At 37.1% G+C, this 20,881-nt stretch overlaps 1 protein-coding gene across 1 annotated transcript; it reads right to left on the bottom strand.

The window, feature by feature from the left end:
- Window positions 1-844: 844 nt before the first annotated feature.
- LOC127805745 (CBL-interacting serine/threonine-protein kinase 24-like) lies at window positions 845-19,927 on the bottom strand. Its single transcript, XM_052342504.1, has 15 exons — window positions 19,709-19,927; window positions 19,379-19,583; window positions 18,556-18,618; window positions 18,350-18,421; window positions 17,394-17,501; window positions 17,214-17,288; window positions 17,063-17,116; window positions 6,912-7,037; window positions 4,918-5,007; window positions 3,547-3,669; window positions 3,181-3,297; window positions 2,635-2,751; window positions 1,965-2,021; window positions 1,464-1,538; window positions 845-1,346 (listed from the first exon to the last, which is right to left on the bottom strand). The coding sequence occupies exons 2-15, from the start codon at window positions 19,541-19,543 to the stop codon at window positions 1,263-1,265; spliced, it is 1,326 nt and encodes a 441-aa protein (XP_052198464.1). The 5' UTR covers window positions 19,544-19,583; window positions 19,709-19,927; the 3' UTR covers window positions 845-1,262.
- Between the last annotated feature and the right edge of the window lie 954 nt (window positions 19,928-20,881).

Below are 20,881 nucleotides of genomic sequence, written 5' to 3'. Positions count from 1 at the left end.
CGACAATAAAATATAAAAAAATATTAAAAGTTTAAATTTTTATGATATTTTAAAAGGTAAAATTATTATTAAAAAATAATATTAATTTAAAAATAGTAGTAAAATTAAAAGACAAATCATCCACATGAAGATAAAGTCATGGTAAGTTCTGTCACCTCTTCGAAAATCTTATCTGTAAGGATGAGATTCATGAAAAAGATAATCATTTCTTAAAATTATATTCTAAATATGTATAAATTGTGACTACATTCAGATTTAGAATTCAGTCGGGCAAACCAACAAGGAAAGCAACTCTCTTCAAGATTTTTGACATTTAATCATAAAAAAAAATTAATAATAATACAAACACTATTTCTTTCATCTTATCTACTCTCTCTCTCTCAACTGGCATTTTTGACCCCCTCTCTCTCTGTCTCTCTCTGTCTCACTGTCTTAACTGGCATTTTTGACCCTTGTGGGCTGCGGCTCAACTAAGAGATCCAATTTCTCTCACCTATTTAATGTGTTCACCCTTTTTTCTTTGTGTTTTTTTGTGGCTGACATATCAATTTCAAAGTAACGTTATTGTATTTTAGCTTATATCGTGCAGAGCTCGTAGACACATGTTTTGGCAGGTAATAACCTATCACAGTATACAATTAAAATTTCTATATATAATGACATGATTATTAAAGAGAGAGCCTCAAGTGTGACACACTAAGACTATTTACAAATGTTATGATTTCTTTACAAAACAAAGGCAATTTTAAGTGTAAGAATAACGCTTTTCCTAAAATGCCTTTTAATAATGACTATATATTAAAAGAAAACCATCGTAAAAGTAACTCATATTTTACAACCAAAATAAAATTGTAAAGATATCATTTTTCTAAATAAGATAACATTCAAATTTCAAAAAGAATATTACAAGCTGCATCATATCATGTTCACAGATGGCATTACTTATCTGTGCACTTCCTCTTCATGGGAGCCCTAGAATGGATTTTAATATTTTCCCATACAATCCCTAATACAAGCGTATATTGCATAGGCAAGCAAGGGGGCATAATTTAGATAAACCTCAAGGAACTAGTCATTTGAGACATAACTTGGAACTGTAGAAACTAGTGACTGGGAACAACATGGCATTTGGATGCCTACAAAGGACTAAATTTGCAGATTATATATATCCAACATATGTTGCCTATTTGAGGCCCGGGAAACCAACTCTCCTGCCGCTTGCTTGTTTGCTTCAAACAGTACAAACTGGATGTGGATGCATGTCATTTAAGTAGAGCAGAACTTTGCACACCCTCCTTTGGTTTCCAGATAATGTTCTCAAGTTTGCAGCAAAAGTTCTTGTAAAACTGCAGAAGGAAAAAGAAAAAGAAACGAGCGTGTACCAGTATTTGATTTAGTCAACAGGCGCCGAGCATGTCTGAGAAAACTATGCGACCAGAAGATAAGAGGGTGCTTGAACTAACCTTGTGATATTCGAGTGTATCCCCAGCAGCCTTTCGAACATCCACCATGAAAAGAGAGGGGGCAACTTCATAAACCTGAAAACAAATTATTAAGGGATAGTTCTTTTCATATTTTAGTTTTTAATTTTGAATTTATTTTTAATTTTGTATTTTGAATATCTATTTTACGATTGCTGAAAATACATTCTTTTTGTTTGTAGTATTTTCTACATTTTAAAAATTTTGAGCGTGTTTGTGATGAAAACAACCAAAATAACTTTTTGTTATTTTGAATTTTCTTTATAACATTTTTTCTTAATTTCAAAAACATGTTAAAATGTTGAAAGTAAATGCATTTTCAATGTTTTGAAAAATTGAAAATTGAAAACTGAAAACGGCCTGAAAACAGTAGAGAGAACAAGGCTAAATCTCTTGGAAAATATTACTTCAACATGGAGTTATGGTCTGTCAATGCACAATACCGGAAGCAAGAATCAAGAAATTAGAAGTCTTAATCACTACCTCCAGAACAGCAGCAAATGGTCCGGCTTTATTTGTAGATGTTCCTTCAAGTCTCGTCTGTGAAAAGCAATCATGGAAGATTTTAAGGAAGAAACTAGAAACACAGCTACATTAGGGCTGGGCAATGGCATGAAGAAGAAATTCACCAGGCATAATTCAATTTATGTAATCAATTCACTCGAAACCTAATAGTCATCAACATTATTAAGCAAGAGTTACTAAAGTCTTCCGTTTTTGAACACCTTATGCCTAAACACCAGCTTATTAAATCACCACATAAATGCTATTGACTCCAAGTTGCCTGTTTTCTCATTAGTTCTATGGCTTGATCTACTCAAGGCTGGTAAAACAGACAACGGGCCAACTCAAACCAATTGCATCCACAGTACAGGTCAAAACTGTATCCAAAAGCAAACAGCATATGTGTGTTCCTCCAAAAGATAACATGAAGAAACAGCAAAATAGTAATGAGCAGCCACAACTCACAGGATAGAATAAAAAAGAGAAAAACTAGGAAGCTTCACCTGAAAAACAGCTACATATCTCTAAATAGAAATTTGAAAATTACAAGTTACAATTAGTCCCAACTGATGATCTCATAGGATTATTGGAAAAAAGAATTTACAAGGATGTCTCAGAGTAAGACCAATCATAAAATATATAACCATACCTTGTAATTACGTGTATGCACCTTGAGACCCATTGATTCTGCAACAGCTTCAATTGTTGAGATTATAACTTTAGCTGGTTGGCAGGAAACAAAACGTGTTTGCCGCTTTACACAATCCTGCCAGATATAATAAAGTTAATGGCCTTCATTTTGTCATTTGAGTTTTAGTCAATAAGCAAATCTATTTCACATGACAAGTGTGATGAATAAACAATCCCTGGTTAAAAATTAAGAAAAACTGCAAGTCATACTTGCAATAAGTGCACATTAAAATACAAGTTCATTAAAACTATGCCAACCACTTGGCACTATTGGTGGCATAGATTCCATTTTGGCACTGGACGCTTATAAAAAGAAAAGGTAGCAGTTAAAAATAGACATATTTTACTTGCACGAAACATTTCCAGGAGAGACCACTAGTTGAAGTTGTCAGTTCCAGCAGATTGAGAGTGTATTACAATACTAATACTACCCAATATAAAACCAAGCAGCAGGATTTCTGTAACTTTATTAAGTACTTTGGCTGCTTCTTGAAAATAACTGTACCTGACGCCTATCAAACAACGCTGAAAGGTTCAACCCTTGAGAGAGGGTAATCATCTCAAATGCATTCATCATTAAAGGTCCACTGTCATTTGAAGCTTGTTCAGTGACATACCGATCCTGCAAAATAACAGATATAGCCAAATATTAACCCTGATGACATTAAAGTGCATGAATAAGCAAGAGCCAACATTCAGGAGCATCAGGATGCAATAAAATATTGACCCTAAAGAAACTGAGGAGCATAATAGGCAAGAGCCAGGCTTGAAGAGCATCAGGATATAGTTTCTATAATTGCTGAGATTTAAATATTTTATCACAATGTCCATTGATAGGAATAGAAAAAACTCAAATCTAGCATTATGAGACCTCTATGTCTTCAAAAACTGCTTGAACATCATCCAAATTCACTTCATTTTCTTCTCCATGTTTGACAGCCACATAATTCCTTTGGAACCATGGGTGGTTCTTAATCCCTTGAATTGTAATACGCTGCAAAAATACAGGGTGCAATTATGCAATTGGATATTAAAGTATGACACAGAATTTTATTTTTTAAACCTTAAACTACTAAGCTTACTACCAAAAGTCATTGTCCATTCTTGCATGAAAGCAAAATATGATTTTGACAGGCATCTGAGGAGTACAGACAAAGCAAAAGAATTGCACTTATAGATATATCTTTTAGTCACGACTAGAAAGGGTCCTCTACCCACAAGAAATATTTAGAAGTAACACTAACTCAATATAGATAATACAGATAGAACCTCCAAATTTAAACATGATTCAACATTCAAAAGTATTGCTGTTTTATTAATTATGTACCATCGAATCATTTTACTTTAATGGGCACCAATCAATCATCCATAGAGATGGCCAAAGGTCTAAAAATTATGTAGCCAGCCAGAACTAGTGGGATTTAGGCATGCAGTTGTTGAACTAGCAATTTTTCCTAGCAATTTTTCTATGCTAGGATAAATGAAGCACTAGAGATTTTTCCTAAAGTTGTTAAGTGTAAGGCTAAGGTTAAAAGTTAATTTCAAAGGTTACTAATATGAAAACTACATGGCAAGACTTAAGTTAGCAGAGGAAACTGGATTGAAGGCATGAAAATAAGTCAGTGTAGCTAGAAAAAAATAGATTGGCTTTATGAATCAATCTATTCTTTTGAGGCATGAAAGAGAACACATTGACTCTGCAAGATAACAACTCTCCTAAAATATTTCCTTCTACCCACTGAACTTCTAACTGTTAAACTTAAACGGTCTTTTTTTAGTGTTATGTTTTAGTGAATATCTATTTTCAGAATACTATAACTTCTGAAACTAAAGGTAATATTTTCTCATATTCTCATTTCCATATAATTCAATGATGGCAATCAATTGGTAGTATTCAACCATTGGCCTTCACTGGCAGATTTTGTGATTTATATCTTTGCCTTGTAAGACACAATGACCAGTGATTGACCTTTGCACATTTCTTATGTTCAAGTAACTTTCTTTTGTTCTTACAGCACATTGGCCATCACCGGAGATAACAATGTCTTGTAACTTTCAGGGCATGATAACACAGTCAAATATAACATCTCAATTTGTGATTATTCCAGCCCTACATCTAACTGAAATACTGGAAATAGTAAGCAATCAATAAGTAACAGGAAATTGTTGCATTTAAGAAGACATATACTTGAAGAGTCAAACATAACCCCTGTATTAAAGAAAGAATGATCTTCATACTCACAGTTTCAGGGTTGGGATCAAGTATCTTCTCTATCAATGATTTTGCACCAGGAGAAAACCAAAATGGACATGTAAACTCTGCAGCATTGATCTGGAAAGAAATCAGAGCAAAAGTTAGAAAATAGCTGTAGTCTTCAGAGAATCATAGGTTGGTAGGATAGCACAGTTGCTAGTGCACTCAATGATCTCAGACACCACGGTATTGTTTAGAAAATGCTCAATGGATACAGATGAGTGCAATGAAAAAGATTCTTTTTTCTTTGATGTTAGTAAAGTGCATAAAGATAAAATTTTCCACATTTCTAAGCATGCCACACACATAAAGTGGAACTACAAAGAGGCTGTTTCCAGAACTCATGACCTTCCAGTCACAAAAAGCAACCTTATTGTGGCTAGCAAGGCTCTCCCTCAAGTAATCACCAATCTGAACTTGTGAATATTTTACAATATTTATCAAATTAAAAAAAATGATAAGCATGTTGTGGCTCTGCATATCATAGCTTTGAATGTTTATAAAAGATTATAATTGGCATATTGGTACTTAAATGCTTATAAATGCCATCAAACTTTATGTTAGTTTTTCAACACTGGAGACTGGGGGAGGGGGGGGGGGGGGGGGGGGGGGGACTCTTCATCTAATAATAGAATTTATCTAGAAAAACAAGAAACCTTACAACAACCCCAACCCCAAGTCTTAATTCCACTAGGTGCAGTTACATGAATTCTAACTTTGTCAATCATTTTTATCTAAGGCTACAACAACAAGGCAACAAGCCTTTATCTCACTATTTGGAGTCAGCTCATTTCTATCTATAACTATATCTTCCAAAATGTATGGTCATAGATAGCCTATCTTCAAAAATAAGAAATCCTACTAGAAGAAATTTATAAAAATGTAGCATAATCCAATATGCTTTGGTGCTTGATAAAGTAGTATGGAAATACAAATAAAACACCTATATATTAAATACTCTTACTAACACTTGTTTCACTTTACTTCATGGACTCATAAGCCTCACCCAAAAGGAATAGAGTGGAGGGACTTGTCCTGGAAATTTTACTCCAGAATAATTTCTGCACCACTTCAGACACAAGAAATGCCTCTGAGTCTCGGTGTGGCGCATGCAAAGTGTCATTACTTGGTTGTGCTTTGTTTGTAATTTACCAAGATTGTGAAGCCTTCAGTTGTATTTTCATTTTGTTTGAACCTTTCTGGCTGCAAACGATCTATCTTTTAAGCTGAACTTGCCCATTTATTTTTTTGTTACCTAACAGACCTGTACTGGATCAGCGATTCATGCCTGAAGCTTCAACGTACAATCTCCAACATAATAGTTACTAAAAGGACAAATTAATACCTAATTAACTTATCAAACAAATTTTGTTTCTACATTGGACTACAAAAGTTGTCTAGAACTGTAATGAACTTAAATAACAAAAGAATTAAATGTTTAAAAATAAAAATATATTAACAAAGAAATAATGTGACAAGCAGAAAAATATCAGAGAAATAAAATTTCTAGTGTTGAAAAGCAAAATCAGTATATCGACTAACATAATTGCTGCAGATAGTACAATCCTGTATCAGTCAAAAAACTAAAAAGGATGCTCCTACTGCATGAGGCTCCCCATTCTGCAAGTGTCAGGGAGGGTTGTATTCGTACCCAGCCTTCCTCTTGCTTGTTTGCAAAGAGGTTGTTTCAATAACTCAATCCTGTTATCTTTTGGCCACAAAGAAACAAACCTTATTGTTGCTACCAAGGCTTGCCCTCTGCCAATCAAAAAACTAATGAAATTATTTATCAATGATAAATAACCAGCATCCTATTGGAAGCCTACAAAACCATTGAGTGCTGATGATATTTAAAGTATGGTTGGGCATGTTAAAAGATGGGGTGACAGGTTACCTTCTAATAGAATGTATCCTCACTATTGTTAGTCTGTAGATAATAAAGCAGCATCAGGTCCACCAAACTTAAGCAATGAGCAACTAACCTTTTTATACAAGGTGGGGAGATCAGTCTCGTTAAATGGAAGATATCCTGCCATTAGGACGTAAATGATGACTCCACAAGACCAGATATCTGCTGTAGCACCATCATAACCTCGACAGCCTAGAACCTACAGCATTAGTTGAGGAGAAGATGATTAGAAGAAAGAAAAAGATGTCCAGGCCATGCTTCTTTAACAAGTAACAGATTTCAAAAAACAATAAAATAGATAAATATGATGAACTTAACTGGAGGAAATGATAGCAAACTGAAGAAATAGCTCAGATCATAATCATACCATAGAAAATAAGACTAGAAGCTACTGAGTACGCAAGCAAGAATAAGAGAAATGCAGCAGAGAAGAGCAAGCAATGGACAAAACTAGATGAAGTCCAAGACGCTAGCCCTTCTTGCACCACTCTCCTTGCAACCAAAATAAGCTGGAATGAAAAACCTTCTCTGACACCCATAAAATTGGAATATTGTAATACCCCATATTGCGTAGTGTTAAGTAAGTTCAAGGAACTGAAAATCAATTTGAGAATTTAGTTAAGTAATTGCCGAATCGATGGAAGGGAGTAACCCGGAATGTAAATATCTAAGAAAAAATGTATGTCATTGACGAGTGTCTTGAGTCGGAATTTATGACACTGAAAGCAATTAGAATAGAGATAGTTTTCGGTACAGCTAATTTCAGCCTGGAAAACAATAAAGGATGTAATACTCGAGATTTTTAGATTCAGATATTTGAGCAAATAGGATATTTCAAGGGATTGTGGAAGTCTGGAGACAAAAGTTCAGTTTCTGAGCCAGGGGCAAAATTGTAATTTTTGAAGTTCGGGTAAAAGTGTAATTTACCTAAAATCTTGGGATATTAGCGTAATAAATCCTTCCTTTAGGGGCATAAGTGCAATTAAAAAATGGCCTAGGGACCAAGTTGCAAGGAGTCAGTGCAATTACCCAAAAAGTTCAGGCCAAAGTGTAATTCTTGAAACCTTCTTCCGAGGGGCATGTGGGAGATTTAGGAAAAGTCTCATGATGACTTTAGAGATAAGATAAACTCTCATGATGACTTTAGAGATAAGGATGAAGGCTCATGATGACTTTAGAGATGAGATAAACCCTCATGATCACTTTAGAGATAAGATAAAACCTCATGATGACTTTAGAGATAAGGATGAAGCCTCATGATGAATTTAAGGATAAGATTTGAAATGATTATAGAAAATCTTAGAAGATTTAGAATGATTGCAGAAGATCTTAGAAGATTTGGAATGATTGGAGAAGATCTTAGAAGATTTGGAATGATTATAGAAAATCTTAGAAGATTTAGACTGATTGCAGAAGATTTGAAATGATTGGAGAAGATTTTAGAAAATTTGAAATGATTAAGGAATATTATAATATAATATGTCTTACTTGGTAGCTAAGCTTAAAGGCCTATAAATAGGGGCACCATTTGGAGAAGTTGGAAGAGAAATGGAGAAGTGAGAAAGATGGAATAATGAATTTCTTGATGGCCAGGGTATGTTGAGACTCAGGTTTGAGAACCATTAGAAGCCTAGCACGAGAATCAAGATAGGGCACAAGATTCGAGGTGTTTTGAGTTTCGTTCAAGGTGAGTGTTCTTACTTAAAAACTTGGTTTATTGTGAGTAGTTCTATGCTAAAACTTGGTTTTGTTTTTACCTAAACTTGATTTGATTACATGCAAAAGGGGTTTTGTTGCATGTGAATGGTTTAACCTGTGATGGTTGTTTTCATGAAAGAGGTTCGTCCCTAAATGTTTTATGCATGTGCATTGAATTTTGTGCGATAAATTATGTACATGAAATGTTGTTTTAAATGATGCATCGAATCATGGTATATGACATTGGCATGTTTTTATGTTTGTTCACGTGGGATGTGGGATGTCAACCTGTGATGTGGCACTTGAGTGATAGCACTAGGGAAGCGTGCCAAGAATTAATGCCCACTTGTGATGGGGGCTGAGAGTGAACACCACCATACGAGTCGACAAGTGGCGGGGCTGAGAGTGTACACCACCCCGAATGGGCTTAAGTGGCGAGGCTGCGAGTAGACACCACCCTGGGGCCTTTGGGCGGTAGCATTGTTTCCGAGGCGGACGTGGATTCCCAGAGATAGTGTTGATCATCTTGTGGCCAGGGTTTGTGTTGACATGGTCTGGAATGCTTCTGAGTGGGAACGTAATGATGATGGGGTGATTCCCGGGTTCATGCATTGATGTTGACCCTCTTAAGCTATGATGGTGTTATGCCAATATGTCAATGTGGTTATGTTACCTCTAGAGAGATTACTCTTTTCCCGTGGTAGGGGGTAAGCGCTGTGTGGGATTCTCTTGGGCTGGGGCTTATCGGGATGTGTCGGTTTGTTTCATGTCTTGCATACATTCATGAAAATATTTTTGAACTCTCACTTAGATGATTCAACATATAATTTGGACTATGTCCCTGAAATATTCAAACGTTCCAGGTGAAAGCAGCAGCGCCAAAGGGAAAGAGGTTATCGAGATGTAGCTGTTATTTACATAGGTGATCTTTAGCATGTTTCCGTTGTTATGTTAAGAGATGTGTGCCTATGTATTACGTTTTGATGATGTCATGTTAAGCGATGATACGATTTCAATATTATGAATAAAGGAATTACGGTTATATATCATTTGAGGTTTCGATCTAGCTTCCGCATTTATGATAAGTTACCTGTCTTAGTTTATTCATTATTAAGTTTGATATACTGAGAAAGTGTAACAAGATTGTCGGAAAACAATTTATGTGTTAAGTTTATGATGGAAAAAAATATATCCCCGAAATCTTACATTATCTAACGCCTTGGAAAAGCAGGGCGTTACAAATATCAAACCATAACAAGAAAGATCAATTTTAATATCTTGGATCACTCATCCAAAAAGATGGGGGCATGAACAAGGAGTTACCCATAGAAATAAGGTAGAATGGTTAAAATGGAAGAATGCACTAAAGCTAAAAGGAAATTTTCATAAGATAGATGTGAGATTCTTAGATCTGATAACAGAATTCTCCTCTGAATCGGGGAGAATTGTGAAGGATCACAAGAGAGAGAGAGAGAGAGAGAACATAGAATAGAAGAGGGAAGGATCAAGAAGAGATAATTGAGGCAGGAAAGGTCAATTTCAGATTGTATCCATCGATGCCTCAAATGGAGTGGGATCAAATTATTATATATTGATCCACCACTTGGGATAAGGCGCCAAAGGCAGCCAAGTTCAAAAATAGCATAACCACCTAACTACCAAGCTTATTTAAGTAAGGCCTAACTGCTCATACAATGTGTAAGTACCCCCCCCCCCCCCCCCCCAGCCTTTATAACCATAGGCATGTGACAATTCCCTTCCCCTTTAAACATTTCTTATCCGCAAGAAATTCAGAGTAACCCAGTAGCCTTGGCTTGAGCAAGTTTGGGAGGTACTCCAAGTATTGTTCTCCAGGTGCAGGTTGGACTAGCGTACCAAGACCTATGTTAGTGAGACTCCTTGCCTGTAGATGATTCGTTTGTCCACGATGGCAATGGGTTCTAGCTCAGTGTTAGCTTCAGTAGCCATAGAGGGTAAAGAGGGACTCGCACAGATTCCTTGAGTAGAGAGACATGAAAGACGGGGTGGATATGAGAGTCTTCCAATAGTTGGAGTTTATAGGCAGCTTTCCCAAACCAAGCAACAATCAGATAGGGTCTGTAAAATTTTGGGCTGAGTTTGGTTACCTGTTCTCGCGAGAATGCCTTTAGGTGAGCATGTCTCAACTTTAAGTATACTTCTTCTCTTACAACAAATTCCCTTTCCCTTCTCCTTATATCAACAAATTGTTTCATCATGTTTTAAGCATTGGCTACCTCCCTTTTTAGTACTGATAGCACCTGTTGTTGTTGTAAGTAAGAGTCCACCGTTGCTATAGTGGTGAGTCCGCCAATAGTTGGTAGAATGGTTTTAGCCATATAGGGCCTCGAATGGAGTCACCTTCAGGGCACTGTGGTGGCACAAGTTGTACCACCATGGCGCCAACAATAACCATTTGTGTCAACCCCTAGGCTGTAGGAAGCATAGGCAGCGTAAGTAGGTCTCCAAGCATTGGTTGACCCTCTTTGTTTGCTCGTTAGTCTCCGGGTGATAGGTTGATGACATGTGAAGTCAGGTTCTCGGTGATTTCAGTAGTTCCTTCCATAGCAAGCTGGTAAAACCTTGTCCTGATCTGATACAATTGATTGTGGAACCCCGTGTAGCTTTAACACTTGATCTAGAAACACTCGGGCTAGTTCTTGTGCGGTGAAGGGGTGTGAAAGGCTGATGAAATAGGTGTACTTGGTGAGTTTGTCCACTACCACAAGGATGCAATCCTTTCCCTCAGATCTCGGTAGCCCTTCCACAAAGTCCATTGTTATGTTAAGTCCATGCCCGTTCAGGCGTAGGTAACAGCTGCAATAGCCAATAGGCTAGGAGATGCTACGGTCTCATGCTTGCACCATTTACAAGTGTCACAGGCATAATCTAGTCCCATCAATTTAGACACCCCTTTCTTTTGCAAATGAGTATGTAGCTTCTATTGTGGTAAAAACTTCAAACTATCGTGATTGATCTTAATGATAAATTGTCCCCCCTCTAGGTAGTGCCTCCATTTGTCAACCGCTATCAGGACTACTAGCAGTTCTTTATCATAGACACTCAGGCCAAGTTGTCCGGGGGCCAATGCCTAATTGATAAAGGCTTGCATTAACACTGCTCCAACTCCATTGCTACTTGCATCTATTTCTAATACAAAGGGCATGTTAAAAGTTAGGTAAACTTAGGGTAGGCACTTCACTCATCGCCTCTTTAAGAAACACAAAGGCTTGCTTTGCCTTTTCATTCCAATTGAACCCTTCTTGTATTAGCAAATTAGTGAGTGGCTTACTGATCACCCTGTAATTTCTCACCAACCGTCAATAGTAACCTGTGAGTCCCAAAAATCCTCTCAAGGCGCTAATAGCGGTAAGCCTCAACCATGAGGTCATTGCTGCCACTTACCTTAGATCTGTGCTTACCCCAACACTAGATATTACCTATCCAAGGTACTCTACCTGAAGCAATGCAAAGGCACATTTTGATTTTTTGACGTATAACTGGTTAACCTAAGGACTTTAAATGTGGTTTGTAAGTGGTTTAAGGTGTTGTGAGAAAGAGGGGCTATAAACCAAGATGTCATCAAAGAACACAAGAATGAATTTCCGTAATTATGGTTCAAAAATTTGGTTCATTAGGGCTTGGAATGTGGTTGGGGCATTTATGAGCCCAAATAGCATCACCAGGAATTCATAATGCCCTTGATGGGTTCTAAAAGCTGTCTTAGGGATGTCATTAGGTGCTCATTCTGATCTGGAGGTATCCGAATCGAAGGTTTAGTTTGGTAAAGATCGTGGCATCTTTTAATTCATCTACTAGGTCTTTGATAATGGGTATGGGAAATTTATTTTTGATTGTAAGGGAGTTGAGTTGATGGTAGTCAACACCAGTGTTGTTAAAGGCGCGCCTAGGCGCAAGGCCCCTCAAGGCGCAACCATCTCGCCTTGCCATGCCCAGGCAAGGCGAGATCCAGCTAGGCGCGCCTAGGCCCTTCAGGTGCACATCCATCAAGCGCAGCTAAAAAATCAGCATGTTTTATTTTTAAAACATTTTTCTGTTAAAACTTAAAGAGAAAGAAAATAATAAAATACAATATTGAAAAGTCAACAAAACTCAAAAATATCATGCTCCAACTCATCTGATTTCTAGAAAGCCAAGAGACTACACCTCTCCAAAACTCTCTTACGTAGCACTCTTTTCTCTCATGCAACACAACAACTGCAACTCCTCAAGTTCTTCTCCAATTCTAATTGAGGTGCTTCTGCTTCTCCAGGCCAAGGTAACATATCAACAATCTCTGCTTCTTCTCTTCTTCTTCTTCTTACGCTGCTGGCAGCTGCTAGCCTGCTTCTTCTTCGGCAATCCTTGTTGCTTCTTCTTCTTTCTTCTTCTTCTTCTTCTTCTTATTATTACGCGGCTGCTTCTTAATCTTATGTTGCTGCTATCCTTCTTCTTCTTCTTCTTCTTACACGGCTGCTTCTTACGTTGCTGCTATCCTTCTGCTCCTTCTTCTTCTTCTTCTGCTATCCTTCTTCTTCTTCTTCTTACTTTGCTGCTACTGCTAGCCTGCTTCTTCTTCTTCTTCTTCTTCTTACTTTGCTGCTACTGCTAGCCTGCTTCTTCTTCTTCTTCTTCTCTTCCTCTGCTTCTTCTTCTTCTTACTTTGCTGCTACTGCTAGCCTGCTTCTTTTTCTTCTTCTTCTTCTTCTTCTTCTTCTCTTCCTCTGCTTCTTCTTCTTCTTACTTTGCTGCTACTGCTAGCCTGCTTCTTCTTCTTCTTCTTCTTCTTCTTCTTCTTCTTCTTCTTCTTCTTCTCTTCCTCTACTTCTTCTTCTTCTTTCTTACGTTGCACTTCTTCTTCTTCTTCTCTTCCTCTTGTTCTTCTTCTTCTTCAGTTATTTTTTTTTAATTTTTATTTGTTGATGCCTGCTGCTACTTCTTCTTCTTCGTTTTTCTTTTAACATTTTTTGGCATAATTTAGCCTTAATCTTTACAAATTTTCAAGTATACTTATATAGAACTGCAGCATTTAGAAATAGAATAGAAGTTTTTGATAACATAAATGTTGATATGTGATTAGGATCTATTTTATGACTTATTATTCAATTAAGAAGTATATTTTTCTTTCTTCTTAGTCAGCATGTGCATTGCACCTGCCAGGAGCGCGCCTCGCCTTGCGCCTCAAGCTCCAAGACCCTTTGCGCCTTAGTGCGCCTTGGGCCTTTAACAACACTAGTCAACACAAAAACGCCAACTACTGTCTTTCTTTTTTACAAGAAGCACAAGTGAGGTGAAGGGACTATAGTTGGGTGTGATGATAGACTTTTGGAGCATATCCTTAATTAATTTTTCTATTTCAGCCTTTTGTTCAGGGGGATAATGGTATGATCTGATGGTCACTGGTTCAATGTTAGGTTTGAGGGTAATGGAGTGATCGAAGGGTCTTTTGGGGGGTAAGGATTTTGGTTCCACAAATAAGTCCCTAAACTCAACTAGAAGTGAGTCAAGAGAATCAAGTTCTTGTACCTTCCACTGGTGTTGGGGTTGGCTTTTTATGGCTAGCCTTAACTCTCCTTCTTGCTCTTGAACTTCCCCTATCTATTCCACCACATGGATTGAAAATAGTTGCGCTACCTGTGACAGCTTGTTCCTGAGTATCTTTTGTAGCTTCTTCCTCAATATCATCTTGCACAACCCTGTTTCCATACTACCCATCAAGGTCATCGACCTACCCTCATTCTCAAACGTTACTTCCATCTTATTAAAGTCAAAACAAAAGGGACTTACATTTTTCATCCAATCTACCCCTAACGCGATGTCACACCCCCCCCCCCCCCCAGCTTTAGCAATCTCAAATCTGCCTCAAATTCCTCTTCATGCATTCCCCAGCAAAACCCTACACAAGCCAATTTGCAGACCACCTTATTGTTGTTAGCCACTATTACTGATAGTGGTTGTGTGCTAGTAAGCCGACAATTCAACTTCCTTACAGTGCTTTCATCTAGGAACCTATGGGTGCTTCCACTGTCTATTAGGATCATCAGTCTACAATCTTGTGCCTTCCCTTCCACCTTGATAATCTTACTATTAGCCAATCCCCTCAATGCATGTAATGAGATTTCCACATTTTCTTCCCCCTCAGTCTCCATGGGGTTTGTGGTCCCCTCTTTTACTGCATCTACTTTTTCCTCCCCTTCCAGTAATAGAACCTAGCTCTTGCATTTGTGTCCTGAGGTGTATATATCCCTACAATGGAAACACAGTCCTACCTGCCTCCTCTGTTCTATGATCCTCCCACCTGGCGACTGAGCAGGAGTGATGGCCATCCCCTTTGTACCTTGACCAACCTTACCACCCTCCTTAATGAACCCTTGGCTCCCTGGCTGGGGAATGCCGGAGTATATTCCCCTTCCCAACCATCACTACTTCTTCACTATGGGACGTAGCTCTTTGCTCAAGCTGCTAATGAAACTTGAGATGAAGTATCCTCCCGTTAGGTGGGGGTTAAGGATTAGCATGAGCGATTTTAGCTCCTCAAACTTAAGTTGATATGACTACACCATTCCCTCCTACCTAAGCATGTTGAATTCCTCCACAACATCCATCATACTTTGATTCCCAAAATGCTCACATAAGTCCTCCACAAATTTAGGCCACTGGCAACCTTCCTTCACCTGACTCCACCCTTGAAACCAGACATCTCCAACATCATTGAGGTAAGCAATAGCCAGTGTGACCTTCTGTTGTTCAGGCACATTATACACACTAAACATTCGTTCAGAATGCCTTACCCACCACCTTGGATTTTGGCCATCAAACAATGGGATTTCCAATTTTGACATAAGGCTAATTAGGAACAGCCAAAGCTCCTTGCCTCCTCTCCATAGTATTTTCTCGTACAAGTGGTGGATCCACCTCAAATTCAAAAGATCCCTCAATTCGTTGGGTCGTCCCATGCCTAGGAAGGATTGGCTCTGACCTCTCTCTGGGGGGAAATTTGAGGGAGAGTCTTACCAGATTTTGGCTACTGAACATCATCATGAATTGTTGCATCTGATCTCACAAGTGGTTGTTCTACTCAAGCATTTAATCGCGTAGCAGATTGTTCTAATTGCGACTCTCCTTCAACTACCGTTCCATCGCTCCTTCTATCCTCTTTTCCACCACCGATTCCACCGATGCCTCCAAGGTTCCCATCTGGATTTGCATATCTGCCACCACCACCGTGACGTGCCGTAGCTGAGACTCCATTTGCTTCATCCTAGTTTCGTCGACCATCATAAAGAATTAGCCAAGCGTGATTGTTATCCCAAATCGTGCTCTAATACCAATTTGTCAGATTCTTAGATCTAACAACAGAATTCTCCTCTAAATTGGGGAGAATTAAGGAGGATTGAGGGAGAATGAGAGAAAGAGAGAGAACAGAGAATAGAAGAGGGAAGGATCGAGAAGATAGAATTGAGACAGGAAAGGTGAATTTCAGATTGTATTCATCAATGCATCAAATGGAGCTGGATCAATTTATTATATATTGATCCACCACTTGTGACAAGGTGCCAAAGGAAGCCAAATTCAAAAATAGCATAACCGCTTAACTACCAAGCTTATTTAAGTAAGGCCTAACAACCTATACAATGTGTAAGTACCCCCCTTCCTTTATAACCATAGGCATATGACAATAGATATAAGACCAACTTTGTTGTATGGCATAAAATGTTGGATGGTAAAGTGCTAACATGGGCAAAATATGTGTTATCGAAATGAGGATGCTAAAAAGGATGTGTAGCCATACAAGAAAAGGTAAAATTACAAAAGAAGTTATTCATAATAAGGTCGAAGTGGCTCCTAATTTAAATAAGATGGTGGAGACATGATTAAAATAGTTTGATCGTGTGAGTGAGAAGAAGACCAATAGAGGCTCTTGTGAGAGAGTGGATGGAATAGAACAAGTAGTTAGCAAAAGAGGTAGAGGAAGACCAAGAAAAACTTGGTGGGAGATAGTTAGGTTTGATCTTAAGTATATGGAGCTTATAGAAGATAAGATCATGGATAAAAATGAACGGAAAGCTAAACTTCATGTAGCCAACCCCATAGAGTGGGATAAAGGCTTGGTATTTTGTTGTTGTTGTATCTATTCATCTGTAAAGTACTACAAACATGACTAAAGGGGGTGAAACCGGTAGAAAAAAGTCAAGCCAAAATTGCCCATAAAGAGGTAAACCCTATACAATAATTCTTCCATAAACTACAGTAAAGAGGACCAACAAGAAGGATGAGTCGATAATGTTATAAAATCATCAAAATATCACAAGGCTTCAATAGCCAGGAACTTCATGAAGAGATTTTTTTTCCCTTTTTTTTTTTTGTGTGAAAAGATTGTCTAAAATTTTATCTGATGTTTTTAAATCACCTGACAATAATATTTAAATCTAAGTGTCGGCCAGTGAAGCAGCACTGTGATAGACCAAATCAAACTAGCAGTCCACTACAGATTCTGTTAGAATCTACCTCAGGTGCAAGGTAATTTGGTGTCCCACATGTAGTATGAAGCAGTTCAACACCCTGCACAAGTCCAGAAAAAAGAAGAGTGTAATATGCATTGTTGTTTCGGGAGAAAAAATCCAACTATTTCTTAAATCCAAATAGTGATCATGCTTACTTGTTGTTGCAGTGCACTCAGTCCAAAGTCAGAAACCTTCAAGTTCCCATGGAAATTGAGAAGAAGATTTTCAGGCTGGAAATAATAAGGAAAATAAAGAATACTTATTTTGGATAATGCCCTTAGAAATATGTGATATGATAGCTGAGTAAGAATTACATGTCAACCAGTATGCCACACCTTCAAATCCCTGTGGTAAACACCTTTACTGTGACAATGAGCAACTGCATCTATAAGTTGTTGAAAGTAGTGCCTAGATTCATTTTCAGAGAGCTTTCCTTGATGAACCTGTACACTCATGGAAGCAAAAGGACAAGGAGTTCCCAGCATCAGTGGTGCTACAAAATCCAACGGTGCCATTCTTCATTAGCAAGATAGAAATTAGATTATTCTCATCACAAAACTAACATATCTCTCAGGTAAACCAAATTCTATTATCAAAGGAATCATGAAAATAAAAAATTAATCCGTCTGCATCCCTCAGTTCAGTAACTTGTTAAGTGCCAATTCCACTATAATGCTGGAGTACCATAGGTGTTATGAATGTGAAGGTTGAGGTATAGCACATCCACAATGTAACTGATTAAAATCTTTTTTTTTTTTTTTTAAGGCTGCAAGACTGATATGACACCATGAGGAAGTGTTGAAGAATTCAAATTGGTTTTGCAAGAGAAAAAGGAAAAATATTTGGAGAAACCTGATTTTTTTTTTTTTTAAATCAGATTACAAGATTGGGATAAGATGATAAGGTTGTTAAGGAGATAAGATAAGGTTCCAAGATTAAAGGGATAAGATAAGGTTCAAGATTAAAGGGATGAAAAGCAGTTCGCTAAAGATAATTCCAGTAAGTTTAAAGTTCAGTTGATGTAGTTTATCCCCTAAGCCTAATTCAAATTTATTCCTGATTTTTAGGAGATATTTTAGATTATTTTTTGTGTATAAATACCCCATACTTGAATTCAATAATGAACAAGTAAGCTTACAGAATTATTCAGCTTATTTCATTCTTGTTCATCAGTTTATAGGAAGACAACATTATAATTTCATAGAACCCAAGAAAAAGCTTTTAAAACAGAAAAGATATGTAAAATTCATCATTAACAAAAGCAAAAGTTGGAGATTTCAAGAAGCCTTACTATCTTATCAAAGAGTTCCCCTCCAGTAACAAACTCTAAAACAATAAATATCTTTGTCCGGCTAGCCAACACCTGACATACCAAAAGAAAAAAAAGGTACCAATTACTTGGTATTAAAACTTTTTAAAGCTTTAACATGTGTGTTGCTTGAAACAAAAAGAAGTCTGTACTGATAGAAAGTATTTCACAAAAATGCTTGAGCATACCTCATGCAGCCTAACTATGTTAGGATGCCTAACAATCTTCATTATGGATATCTCTCTTTTAATCTGGAAACCATCTCAAGCAAGTCAGAAAATCAACAGAAAAGCAGAGAAGATGTTAACTCAAAGTACACGGCATCGTGTTTCAATTAACACAATTCAATCCTCATACATGAACTCTTTACCAGTTCGCATATAATTTGGTGGCTTTAACACATTGGTCATTCCTTGCATTCAAATTTTCAATTAATCAATACATCAAATGCACGTTTGTCAAAAGATCAAATAACCACAAAAAGCAGTAAGACAAGGTGAATAAACAACAAAAGAATTAGCATTGCTATAAATTACGCTGAAAAGATCACAAAGAAAACGTAAATGATATTGTGACTGAGCAACTAAGTCCGTAAAACAAACCAAACAACTCAAGCTCTGCCAGTAACAAGTCAAGCTGCGATACATTCTGAGGCGCTGTTGATTCTCTAGGCTAAAATTGAACTTGGGCTGACAAACTTGAAACAACATCGACGCTCTATCAGCTTGACAAGGGATCGTTAGCCATAGGCTTGGAAGATAAACAATCAAATCCAAGAATACTTTGTAAATGACTTATAAACGAAATTTTTAGACTACCAAGCCTGAAGAGCCCAGCTGGACTCGCCTAGGATACAGCCCTATGAGAAATGACGAAGAGTTAAGAGCATCAAGAAACGCATTCAAACATTCAAGGACACTAACTTGGCTCTGTCGCAATTAGGTTTTCACTTAATAAAGGAGTAAAATTAACTCTTTAAGAATTTGGAGAAAGGAGCTGGGAAATAAGCACCTGATCAACCATTCTGTGCTTCAGAATGGAGCTTTTGGCCATAACCTTCACTGCAACACTCTCTCCAGTCTCCGAATTCCGCGCAAACTTAACCTTCGCGAAAGTCCCTTCGCCGATCGTTCGGCCGACCTCATACTTCCCGACCTTTTTCGCCACCATTTTCATTCTTTCCCAAATCACATTCCCAGCCAAAAGCCGCAATTCACTTCAGTCAAAGAACAGCAATCAATCAAGTACTCTAGCAACCAAACCATTAGAAACAACCGAATTTCGAAAACACACATAATTGGCAATTGAACAAGGTAATTGACGATTGATAGGTTGACATACAAGTCCAAATAGAGAAGTTCCGATAAGCGAAAGCGAGGAAATATTCCGGCAAAATGCTTCAGGAAAATTCCACAGGAAGCGCCGGCGGAGCACCGGAAACGGAAAGCCCGACGGAGAGGCGAAATTGATATCAGATACAGCTACGTGACGGAAGGGAAACAGCCAATTAATAGAGAGATAGAGAGAGATTGCCTGAAGGCCTGATTTTAATTTTCAGCAAACGGCGGAGCGGCGGAGTATAGTTAATTACACCAAGTTCCTCAATTGTGACTAAATCTCTTTTTTCTTTTTTATTTTTTATTTTTTATTTTTAAAAAGTCTGATAAAATTACATTTCACTTTAAAAAAAATAGAAAACAACCAACCAAATATCTCTTCGTGAAAAAGTTTGTTAATGAATTAGGAAAACTAAAAACTCATAAGTGAACGAAATAGTATAAGATAATATTGGTTAGAATCAGTAAGATAAGATTGTATAAAAATAAAATTGTAATAGCCCTCGGGGCATAGATTAATTGGCAAAGAAAAAACTGCTATGATGTTGCTCTTTAGGCTCTCAGGTTCTGTATTTGAACTCTGATCAAGGGGAAAAAGCTCAGTAGTCAGTGGTTATCCTAAAAAACTGTTAAATTGCTAGATCGCCCTCACGTCAAAGAGAGAAGTTAGGGATAAAAACTGACTATTGAATTCTCCTGATTTACATCTCCTGCTGGAATCATGGGGTCGAGCAGCAAGGGGTGCTCATGATAGTACGTTAACCAAAAAAAATAAGATTGCAATATTTTTCAAAACAAAATATAGAATTGTCAAAATAAGATTGAAAAATATTTTAAGATTTTTGTCAAATTATTTGCTAAATTTTTTAAAATGCACCGAAAGACACATATGTTATTTTTTTTTATCTATAATAATCAAAATAAATTTATGGGGTGGAGAGATAAGTTTATTTTAAAAAACTCAGATAAAAAGTCATGCGACTTTTTTTTCAATAGTTGTCAGATAAATTTAACAAATACAATAAAAAATATTTTTATCTATAATACTTTTATATCTCACTTTTTTTAATATATATTTTGATTAATAAATACTACCTAAGTATAATTAATTAAATTTATTCATATTCAAATCTATTTTTGTTTAATACAAACAAAAAATCAAATAATTTGATTTGAC

The sequence above is a fragment of the Diospyros lotus genome, chromosome 7 (genome assembly GCF_014633365.1).
Source record: "Diospyros lotus cultivar Yz01 chromosome 7, ASM1463336v1, whole genome shotgun sequence".
NCBI classification, from domain to species: domain Eukaryota; kingdom Viridiplantae; phylum Streptophyta; class Magnoliopsida; order Ericales; family Ebenaceae; genus Diospyros; species Diospyros lotus.
This window is presented reverse-complemented; position numbering and strand designations above follow the sequence as displayed.

Bases quoted from the DNA above. Each gene is read 5' to 3' on its own strand.
- LOC127805745 (XM_052342504.1), bottom strand. From the start codon at position 19,543: ATGAAAATGGTGGCGAAAAAGGTCGGGAAGTATGAGGTCGGCCGAACG. The intron at 17,289-17,393 runs GTGTGGCATACT...TATTATTTCCAG, and splicing joins TTTACCACAGGGATTTGAAG to CCTGAAAATCTTCTTCTCAA. The intron at 2,022-2,634 runs GTATGGTTATAT...TGCTTTTCACAG, and splicing joins TGCATACACGTAATTACAAG to ACGAGACTTGAAGGAACATC.